Genomic DNA, 12,458 nt, shown 5'->3' on the forward strand with positions numbered 1-12,458 from the left:
CCGAAAGTCGAAGTTGTAAGGTAAGCCTTGTATCTTTTGCATTTTCTGAATGCCCTGCCTAGGATATGCAGAATAGCCGATGACAAATAACTCGATATCTTTTTAGGAAGACACGTGTAATGCGAAGACACGATATATTCTCAATGAAATTTTTATTCAAACGGAATTTCGTATCGGACGACGAAATTTCGTTAAAAGTGCTCAAAACAAGTGGTTGTTACGTAGCATCGATCGATAAAGGTAAAATCAATTTGATCTCATAAATATTTCAGAATGCATCTTCGTTTATGACGAAATATATATAATCTTGCAGTGTAGATTTCGGCACATTTGCGTACTTGCGTAACGTTATATAACAGATCTACGGTATTTCGATATTTTAAGGCTGTGGGGCGAATTTGTAACACGCAGAACCTTTAATTCCGAAATTGGTCAAAGTAAACTGCAAAATTCGTGGTACTTGCAATGCATAAATTTCATGCGTTTTGATCGCCTGTACATACAGTTACGGAAAAGAATATTGCTGTTTTCCGCAACATAAAATTTGTTACGTCTTCCGGTACAACGATCTTCATACTTCGATTTATGTAAATTTTATACTCTAAAGTTTTAACGAAATAATTGATAAATTAGGCTATTCAGAATTCGAACATAAATTACTATTAATAAATGTGATTGCATTTATTTTCTATCAAAAATAACATTTCTTCGTTTTGATACGTTGCACTCTGTCAGTTGTCTCGATAAGAATTTAAATTCGTGCGGATATTTCGATTATTCGTGCCGACAATTAGAAGAAAATTTTATTGCTGTTATTATAAAGCATTTCCTAGTCGCATGTTATAGAAAATTTCTCACTTCTTTACTGAAAAATTCACGATAGGATCACATTTGATGGACGATACATTAATTCGTGAAATTCAGGTTCCGGTGAAACGACATTTTATCTCAACGTAATGGGATAGTTAGAGATATTTGACGACTTTCTTATACCGAAGAAATAACCGTTTAAATCGCAAGTATCTTTTTAGGAAATTTGTATGTAAAATGGTGTAATTTATTTCTCGACGAATAAATAGGTATATTATATCAACCTACGTATATATCGTTTATCAAATGATCGGTTTGAGTGCATTTATGCAAATCGTATACGGCGGTATCGGTAGCATAATTATTCTACGATTATCGTAATTATTTGCATGCTAGTGCAAACAAATAACGAGAAAATGATGATACGTTAAACGGTTGAACATCTTATGTTGTAAGTATGATCGATGAAATTAACGTCAACAACGTTTACAACGTAAATTTATACGTACGTGTGAAAACGCGATGAACTTGTTATCTCTTAATTCGTTAAAAATTGTACTTAGCGATCACGATACACCGGCATATATAAACAATTCTTTTGTATTCGTCGATGTTTCGAAATGCGATTCAAAGTGCGATTTCTTGTAAAACAACGATTAAGGGGAAGCGAATGAATCGATGAATCTCTGCAGAACGATCGTTACAACGTTATTTTTAGTTATATTTCTCTGCTGCAGCTAAAAATTTCATAGTTTTAAATCATTCGATCCACGCTGTGTTGGAATAATAATTAAGTGGCGCGTAATTAAGCGATTCCATCTTTGCAGGGACGCAACATCTTTCACTAACAACGACATTTCTCAATCCAAATATATCTTTGGATCTTCGTGGAAATATATGCGAGCTACTTGATGACTTAAATGATTAATTAAAATATTTAATAAATTCAAATTATAGATCTTGACACGCGATTCAATTTGAGCCTATAAGATTCCAGATATTTCAAGATACCATCGTATCGCCAAACGGTTGTATTAAAACATCGTTCGCTCGTCGCGCTCAGTTATCAATTATCCCGATTAATAACAGCAGTGAACAGTACAACGCGGTGAAAGTAATTTCACTTGTTATGTATTTAACAAACGTAGAATTACGAGAAGGAGAAAGAACGAAGACCGAAAAACGAAGAAACAAATATGACAGGATGAATTATACGAGATAAATTACAGAATTATTAAAACAGCCAGTTATATGCGTGTCCCGGTACACGTTGCTCGATTACTAATAAATACACTTATCTTCGTCGAGACAATTTACGAGGCACGATAATTAAAACGCCTTCGGTCCTCCCTGCTCACGCTTTGATTCTTTCCGGTTTTACGTGCTCCAAGTAGGTCCCGCTCGGCTTGCACGCAATGAAAGACGAAGAAGACATCGTAATTCGTATCGAGGAGCTCATCTCGCTAACCTAAATACTACACGATATTCTTACTTTCACAAGGTGAATGAGCCGAACTCCCTTTAGTTGGTTCAACGAAAGTTACATAGCCAACGATTAAGGAGCCGCATACGACGAGTTATGATAATTTATCACCTCCATTCCGTGGATCTTCGTCCAACGAGACCTCCGCCTTTATTACGACTTAACGACCATGAGAAATTGTCTTCCACGGTTCTCTTATCAATTTTCAGCCGTACGCTTAACTCTGAAAATGTACGTGATATAACCGGCACCCAGAATCATCGTCCTTTCTTCCAATTGTACTTGTACAATGTAGATAAAAAAATTATAGCTGCGCCCGTGCAACAAGAAATTGAACTGTTTCCCGAAGAAAGAGATAATTCAGGTTGTCGAGATACGTGTTCGTGGGATATTCCGCCGTGCCAAGAAAGATAATCTTGAGATCGAAATAAAGTTTTGTCGATGCTAATCAAATTTGGGCTGATAAATTCTGATGTAAAATTTATGTATGATCGCCAGATTATGTCAGCTTCAAGGATAGCGAAACGGATAGTACGTATGCATCACGAATATACATAAAAAACGGACAAAGTTCAAATATACGACTCGAATTTTGGTATTTTGCATTTTCTGCCGCAATAAAAACGGTGCTTTACCGTTGTATCAGTATCGGTCTTGCATACTTGCAGTCAATTAAAAAAACGAACAAAAGATAGTAATTTATAGTAAAGATAGTAGTAGTATAGATAGTAAAAAGTATCTGTGTCTATGTTATATCGGCAATATACAAAATTATCCGATTTTATATAAAAGTGTGTATCGGTAAAAAAAAAAAAAATTCTAACAGACATTCGTTCTTTACAGGGATGGCCATACATATATCTCTATCGACTTATTTGTAATTGTTGTCACGATTAAAATTCGTCTAAAAATTCTTAAAATCTGTTTTAAAGGTGTTCGAAAGAGTTTCGAATCTTTATTGCGTCTTAGTAGGACGATTTGATGGTACATTTATTTGTCATTTTTTTAAGTTCAGTGATAATTATTTAACGCGTCAGGTCTCGTATATAGGTGAAATTATAGGCCGTGCAGGTTCTACCTCGAAGAGAGTCAGGGTCGTAGGTGGAATTCTCACGAAGGTTTCTCGTTAAGTGGTTTATAACATGTTGGGGGATGACAGGAATATGAATTGGGATCCATTCACTTTTTCCTTAAAAGCTAGGTTCTGGCAACTTCGTTCTCGTATCAAGGTAATTTATAGCATGCTTATTATCGTTACCACGATAATACGAAAACGAAGAACATTTAAAAGCCTTAGGAGTCATCAGTATCGGAATAAGATTTGACAGAAACGAATTTCTTGTTTTTTCTTTTTTTTTTTTCGAAATAATAACGGTAATAAACCAGGTGCTTTACGAATCGTTAATTAAAATCCTAGGAAAAAGCAGAAGCTGAATATTAAGATGTCAGATTTAAAACGTTCATGTTCTCATCGAGCAAGCTGTTTTTCCCTATTTGGAATTTTTGTAGATGTTACAGAATCGTTTTGTCTGTTTTATGATGAAAGGAATAAGCTATTTTAATAACTGAATATCATTACAAAAATAGTTGAGAATTTAGATAATTATCACTAAGATTAACTTTTTTCTTTCCAATTGAATTCTTTTAATAATTGTATCGAAAGAATCAGTTGGAATTGCATGTTCGATAAATAATATTTAAATAATGATAACGCTATTAATACCAGAAATTACTAATACAAATAATAAAAAGATATTAATACAACTCTTATACTTCCAATAATAGAACTCATACGTAAATATTATTAAGGGAAAATATACTCGAGAGATAATTATTAATAATGAGACGGCTGTATTGAAACAGAAGGACGACTCTGGATTTCTAATATAATAAACAAGCAAAAAAAGAAAACATATTTAAATGGATTAAAATTAACAAAAATCAATGAAAAAGCACAAGTTTCAATTAACTTAACAAGCTTCAGCTTCTTCTAATCCTAAAAATACCGAAGCCTTTCTTTTCTCTCACGGAAGCTAAAAATATCTAAAATTTCGAAGAAATCGTTGGCTTAATTTCCCCTCGACCCCTTTGCTACTTGCAACCAGATTTAACTTTCTATCTTACCGACGGTAAAACGAAGATTGGCGAATAATCATACGCAGAAACTGGTAGATGACTCAAAAGCATATTTCCCAGTGTCCGCTTCCACCGTTCACCGCGTCTCTCGAGACGAAGAAGCGAAGCGTATTGATTACCGATCAAGTAAAAATCAGCGAAGATAGCTTGTAAATTTTATGCAACATTCGCAATCGAATCTTTGATATAGAAATAGAAAAAAAGAAAAGAGCGAGTCATAGATCTTCGTAAATATGGCGAAATAGATAAAAAGACGATTTCACGTCGTATACTAAGTTCATTATCAACCAAATCGCCTCGCAGGATCAAATTCCAAATTTCGAATGACCAAACATAGGAGGCTGACCTATTACCAAATTTTTGTTAAACCTTCGTTTTCGCGTAACCTTAGAAAAAGAAATCCGATAGCCGTGGGTTATAAGGACATCTCGGCGTTCACATCTGTTGCGCGCGATCCTTTGCCTCTCTCCTATCCTTTTCTCCGCGCGAAGATTTATTGCCGAATTACAGAACCATAAGACGACGTGCATTTGTACGGCATGTAGGCGTAACACGAAAGAGAAATGAAGTTTCGCTGTTTAACGGCGAAATTTCAAGAGCAAACAATTTAACCATGTCACTGTGCGTTTGACGAGTAGTTGCGAGAGAAGCGGAATTCACGCTTTCGTTTAGGTTCGTTGGATCGCGAACAGAGATCAGAATCTGCAGATAAGCGAGAATTCTTAATGGAAGTTAAATTTCTCATTTCGATCATTTAGCTTCTGATTTTGAGATACCGTCTGCGACAAAACGTATCTCGACGCGTGTAACTGTTCAAGGCAAGGTTTTATTGAGACGAAGAAGAAGAAGAAGAAGAAGAAGAAGAAGAAGAAGAAGAAGAAGAAGAAGAAGAAAGAAAGAGTATTACATAGTGGTTAAGAGACGCAGGAAATACGCGATAGCGGAATAATAATGAAATAAAAATTTGATTTTGAGATAACGTGTCTATAAATTTTAGACTCGATAATATTATGCTAGTCTTTTTACTCTTCTGCTAGTTTTTACATATAGGATTTAATTAAAAATAAACGCAACAGTTCTAGGAAAGAAGTATAAATATAATGTATTAGTGCGTAATTATGAGAAACAGCGCTTGCCACGTGTGATGTACAAACGGATCAGGAGACACTTTTTATTATGCTGCGAATGGTTTCTTGTTAAATATATGATTATACAAGTATATAAGGTACACATATAGCGTAATGAATAAAATTTATGAAGAAGTAAGGTTATACATACCTTAAAAATTTATAAAGATAGCATCGAGATGTCATTGGATTTCATGTTTGCAATCACAATTTCGTGATTCATTTCGTCAACGAATAAATTTACTAAACAGAAATGGATTATTGGAAACGTAGCATAGATGACTGAAAAGCGTTAAATAAAACAGAGTATAAAGAACAGAAAATAGAGTTAACAAAGCAAATTATAGAACCACGCGAAAAATTTATGACAGTTTGAGAGAGAAAAAAGCAACGCAAAACTGTATGCCTTGATAAGTAAATACCGTTATGTCTGTGTGTATGCAGTTGGTCAGAGAGACGTCAGAGATACTTCCTAAATAAGAAAGAATTTAACAGTGATCCCCTTGCCGCGATGAAGATAGATTAACTTATATATTCGGTTCACGTGGTCTGGCCAAGGCTCCAGAGATTTGTTACACGGCTGAATTTATAATCAACGCGAAATACGAAAATTCGCACAAAGAGATCACCGGGTCAATGGAAGCATCGAAAATGTATTCCATATATGGAAAGCCTTTTACGGATTCGCCTTACGTGCAAACCTGAAAAAGCATTTAAAAATATGACACGCGATCCAATCGTCATTTCTTATTCTTTTAATCCATGCTGAATTTTGGAAATGTGCATTTCTCGTTAAAACTTACAAAAGACCGTTAGAACGCGTGAAATAAAGTTAAAATAGCTTTATCAGAAAGAATAGTGGATTTATTAACTGTCATTGATATCGATGATTATAGATACCCATAAGGGATTTATGATTCTATGAATAAAGTCTTACGAACTACTATAATAATAAATTAATATTCGAATTTAGAGCTCATTTAAACATAACGACTTTGACACCTGTATTATTTAATGGAATAGCAACGAATAAGTATCTCATTATGAAATTTATGGGCATAATACGCTGCGATTAAGCTCAAAGAACATTCCGAATTCAATTTTATTCGTGTTAATCCAGTTTGAGTGCTTTTACGCGAAACGTAAAAATGTTCGAACTTTTCCTTAAGAATGGGAATTTTACAATCAATTTTACAACTGTACGCACGATCGAACATTCTCAAATTTTAGAAACACTCTAAGCAATAATTCTTATAGAATTTCCAAAAATTCTCCAGAATTTTTCACGTACTTCCTACGTTACAATGGAACGCGACGCGCTATTTAAAGTATTATATAATACGAATTTAGGAAAAACATAAACCGAAGCGTTGCAACTACGCTTTAATCGTTCCGATACTCGCGATAATATTAACGATCAGATTATTAAACTTCGCTCTTACTCGACATTCCGCACGAATCGTACGAACACGTATCAACCTCTTCGATAATATACATCCCTTTTCTCGCCCGCGTTAACTGCTCTTGCGTCGACCAGACGCGATCGTGCTTTCAAAGTAACGTTGTAACAATATCACATAAATTTGATATTCTTCTAATCTTTAAGATACTTGCAAGAAAGTTTAAAACCTTTTTTTTTTATTTTCTTTTAATTTAACCATCTATATTATACTCACGTAATACAGTGGTTGGAAACTTTCTTCAACCGCGAGTTCTCAAGCCGACGCAAACGTAAGTATTTTTTCCAGGAAGACTCATGAACATGTCGCAGGGACACGGTGTTATGCGTTGAGGAGACATCGCGCGTCTGTACTGTGGTCAGCACTCTGGTCGCCCCCCTATGCAGACCCCTGTCTGAAAATTTCGTAATATTTGCCGGTGTCTAAGCCTCGGCCAGAAATCTATCAATGAGGGAGAGGTCCTCGCACCTTGCAAGGTTTCGGCAGCGCTATATAAACGCGTCCATTAGACTAGCTCTTTACAACCAGAAAACAACTCCGATCAACATGAACGCTTTGGTGAGTTCCACACGATATCCAGATGCATGGGCCACCCAGGCTGTCGCGGAGATCGTGTTATCGTTTTACAAATTTTATTACCTTCATGTCGAACGCTTTGCAAAGATTTTTCTTATCGTATATTATTCGACTCGTGAACTTGAACGATCAGTTAAAATTTCGAAGTAAATTTCTTGCAAATGATTCGTTGCTTTCTGATCGGTTTTCTTGTTACGGTGTCCTATATCCTTTTTTATTTATATACGGCATATAATATCTTTACAGTTTGTAGTTCTTCCTTATTATCGTTTCATCGTTTTACGGTCGTTTCCTTCAAATTATTATATCTTTTAAACGTCGTAAACTATATAACGTTATGTCACTGACCAAACGTTCCGCGTACTCGGCAACTATTTTCCTTGAAATTTTCACCGAGAAATCGGGAGAAGAGTATTCACAATTAAATATAATCTATGCAGAAATTTAACCTCGTAATTCTACAAATCGCTTGTTATCTGTTACTTATTATAATTGCCTATCGATTTTATAATCTGCAAGCTTATGTATCGTTCGTATATCGTCGCAATTTATAAAATCAAGTTCGCTCTCTGTGTATAACGCATTTACTTTATCGTTACAAATTAACCAACGATTAACCAACTTTAGGCTACGTGATGCACGCACAAAGGTTTTACTTCTACCAAATTTATTCGCAAATTCTTAAAATTTATTTCGCATAGTCATCGACTAATCAATCTCGGATACCCATCCATAACCATAAAATTGCAATAAAAAATCTGTTTTCCAGTCTTGCGCTGTTCTCGCCATCGTCGCGGTTTCCTCGTTCGCCGCGCCGGTGGACAATAACACACCGGTTTCGATCCTGGCGTACACCGCCGATGGACCCAACCCAGACGGCTCGTACGCTTTCAACTACGAGACTGGAAATGGCATCAAGGTAGAGGAACACGGTCAACTGAAACAAGTTAACGACACGAATTCGGCGATCGTCGTTCAAGGATCTTACAGTTTTTCGGATGTTGACGGGATTCCTATTGCCTTGAGCTACGTCGCCGACGAGAATGGCTTCCAGCCACAGGGTGAACACCTTCCAACCCCTCATCCGATCCCAGCTGGAATTCTGAAAGCCCTGGAATACATCGCCGCACACCCCGAACAAGACAATGCACGCTGATCGCTCGTTACGCGGATCGTACAGTAGAGATAGGACATAATTGACGCGACGATACGAGTCAAGTGCGAACGTTTTACTACTCGTCACGATGCAGTGTATTTTTATAAACTCGTTTCACCTACTTTCTCCATTTTCGTCATCGAATCTTCGCCCGGCGTTATAACGATCGTAAGCGATAGCCGTGTAACAACTGTAACGCAAAGTCACTTGACGTTTATGTTTTAAGACGGATACAGCGATGCTGTACGACTTATCGTTACTAGCATCAATATACAACATAATATCTGTGTAAAATATGTCGGTCTCAATTGTATCGTGGAATAAATGTTTAGACGTTTAAGCTGATCTTACGAGATTCGTGGTTCTTGATCATTCTCATTCTCTTATTCGTTTATCGTTGTTTCCTCGTATCTCACTGCCAGTCGGTTTTTTTACGAAGAAACACACGTCGAATAATTTTTAATACACCGAGAAAGTTAGTCTTACCGTTTACGTATGTACGTCAAATTTTGTAACATACGTGTATAACGCGTGGCTTCTGTATCATAGAACAATACCGCATAATTGCATAATCGGGTGATAAATTACCCTTGCGTTTAGACGCATGGATTTGATTATTCATGCGGATTAGTCGGATCTTTCTTCGAGGAACTGATTAACGCTGCTTACGTCACGTATAAACGTCGTTGGTAAACAAAGCTGGAGATTTAGATAATAATCACCGAGGCGAATATCAAAATAGTTATCTAAATTATTAAGAAGAATATGATGGAAATTAATCGGCAATTCGCGAAGTTTGAAGTTCATAGATTTGACCGAAGACACAATTCGTTTGCCTCGTCGACGAGTTCAAATAAATGCAGTTCTATCGTATCGATTATTGAAACTAATTAAGTTTACATAGGGTGTGGTGACCGAGCAAACGCGAGTTGACGAATCGATGTGGTTGCAGGGGTGCGATGATCGAAAAGCGTAAACAGAATGATCGGCACGATACGCAGAGCGAATGCAACGGAGCATTCGTGATAATTGAATTTTATTGCACGACCGAGTTTCGCATAATAATCGGATTTATAATCGACAAAGAGAATCTCGTTCTTGCGGTTCTGTCGAATGGAAAATTATTTTCAAAATTGTTCGATTATCGATTATTACTTTTCAAAAATTAGAATCGGAATGCGTTTTACGTGCCGAGCTCCATTTCCGAAACAGTTGTCCGCGCGTTCGTCTCAATTACGAACGAACGACGAGCGAGGAACAAAAATGAAGGAAACCAGGGATCCAAGCAAGAGATATACGGCTGCTATGTCCTACGGACGTGTTCGGCGTACGAGACTGATGACGTCATTAACCACTGACCGACATCGGTTCAGAGTTGTCACACATTACGCATAAAACGACAGTGATGCATAGCTGCACAGGGAAAAAGGCGAGTTCCACGAAAGTCGCGCGTGTTTCACGTGACGCGCGTTATTCGCTGGAATTATAATTAATACGGTCACGGTTGGAGTTCACCTGTACGACACGATGTGAAAAAGAGGATGAAAATAACGTACGGATTAAAATTCTTTTCGGGGATCGTTTCCGACGATGATTTTGCCAATATGTGGATCAGCGTATCACGATAGTTTGTATCGATATATTTAAGTAACATACAGAGTGGTTGGTAACTGGCGGTACAAGCGGAAAGGGGGTGATTCTACGCGAAAAAAGAAGTCGAAAATATAGAATAAAAATTGTTCGTTTGAGGCTTTGCTTTCGAGAAAATCGACTTTGAATTTTCGCTCGGTACGCGTGTACTTTATTGTCTCGATGGAAAAATTAAAAAAAAATTTTTTTTATTCTATATTTCGACTTCTTTTTTCGCATACCACCCTGTATTATTTCATCTTCAAGGAATTGGAGATTTCCGAAAGAATTCCGTACCGTTTTAGACGGTATACAGACTCGTAATTTATAACGATATAAGCGGTAAAGTGTACTAACCTGAAGTAATTAAGTCGTTTAGGATTTAAAAAGCGAACGTTCGTAATCGAAACGAGCAAGAAGGAATCGATTAAATTTTTTCGCTACGTGCCTTTTCGTATATTTGTTTTTCTAAAAGAAACATTTGTACAGTGTGTTTCGCGTTCATCGGCCTAGGAAAATTAGCTTGGAATCAGCGAGAAGAACCAACGAACTCCTATCGTGTGATGTTATGCGAATTGTTTACTCGACGACGAACAAATGAAGTTCTATCGTAGTTATAAAGGAACTACGTAGTGTAGCCCTCCTCTGGACACTTCGTGTAAGAAACAACTAATTAAGCGAACAATATTTGAACGAGAAACCAGTCTTCCCAACTACTCGGACGATGTCCTTGGAATTAATGTATTAGTTATTTTCCATATTTAACGTATCGTCGATTAAGCCGATTAAATCGTCAATCTGTTAACTGCGGTTAGCTACTGCATGGTATTCGTGGAATTAATCGCTACGAGATTGGTACGAGATTATTCCTGCGGATGATTCTTCTGCTTGCGATAAACGTTTTATAACGCTCATAAGAGAAAGATAAGAGGAGAGAGAAAGAGAGGGAGAGAGAGAGATGTTTATTAAAATTTTGTCGACAGAGAGAAACGCGGTAAATCGATCTACTGAAAATGAAGTTAACGAAATATAATTTTCTTTATAACGACAGTGAATAAACGAACGTTTTGCTTGCATTGTATTCTATTTCTCAAAGTCGGCAGTAAGATGTTCCTTTCGTGTGGCAAGTAATTTTAATATCGATATTAATTTTAAGCGAAAAGTACGGAAGCCTGCGTTTGGACCGAAGAATTAGTCGTCTCAGCTAGGCTGGTAAATCCGCGACACAGCTAAATGTCGGTAAAAATATATAGACGGCGGTTAGAGAGTTTTGCGAAAGGTGAACGCATAATTTACCCTTCGATTAGCAATCGCAGTCGTGCAATCCATTTATCAAGAACTAGCCGTGCTCCCTCGATCCGCACGTTCTTCGTAGAAATTCACGTTCGAAGCTTCAGCCGAATTTACACCGTGTCGCTTTCATCCCCGATGAAAACAAGGATGAAAGCATCGTTCATTCGTCGTGTTCCTCGAAAGCGAAACAGCGTAAATTCGGCTTTATGGAGTTGCGGGTTACGAGTATCTTTGCACGAATCTCCAGTCGTCGGGAACACGCTGAACGCGGAACAGTGGAGAACTGGAAATATCTAATCGGCGCGGCGATCATGCCGCATCCTCTTCGTGGTTAGGGGTCGCGTCATTGCACGGACAGAATAGTCCCAAAGGTCGTGCAACAAGCTGGATGGCCAGATTTCGCAACCGCAACTAGACCGGCAAATCTAATTGCTCGTATCGAGCGAGCTCTTCGATCCTAGCAAAGACACATAGCAACGGAGAAAGTCTTCTATTTATCGTCTGCATGCCCGAGATGCGGCCCGTTCTTCGCTTCCTCGTCACGACACCCGCGGAATTCCACTGACAAGAAAACGTCGCAAGAATAGCGTCGTGGATATCGGTCGAACGACTCACGTCGAATTTTTCTACTCTGATCATGATGGCGTGACTGCGTATTGTTTTGAGGCTTACGTAAATATCGTGATATAAGCGTAAATACACGAGTTAATTCTATGCGTTAGGAAATATGGTAGAGTAATTGAAATTAACATGGAATAGAATCGATCGATTACATGGATCAGGGTAAT

General features: G+C 37.4%; 1 protein-coding gene across 1 annotated transcript; it reads left to right on the forward strand.

The window, feature by feature from the left end:
- Positions 1–7,270: 7,270 nt before the first annotated feature.
- Positions 7,271–9,093, forward strand: LOC117237749 (endocuticle structural glycoprotein ABD-4-like). The gene is made up of 2 exons (XM_033502047.1): positions 7,271–7,574; positions 8,362–9,093. The coding sequence occupies exons 1-2, from the start codon at positions 7,464–7,466 to the stop codon at positions 8,746–8,748; spliced, it is 498 nt and encodes a 165-aa protein (XP_033357938.1). The 5' UTR covers positions 7,271–7,463; the 3' UTR covers positions 8,749–9,093.
- The last annotated feature ends 3,365 nt before the right edge of the window (positions 9,094–12,458 follow it).

This window comes from Bombus vosnesenskii, unplaced genomic scaffold (genome assembly GCF_011952255.1).
Source record: "Bombus vosnesenskii isolate JDL3184/JDL3185 unplaced genomic scaffold, Bvos_JDL3184-5_v1.1 scf7180000013398, whole genome shotgun sequence".
NCBI lineage: Eukaryota > Metazoa > Arthropoda > Insecta > Hymenoptera > Apidae > Bombus > Bombus vosnesenskii.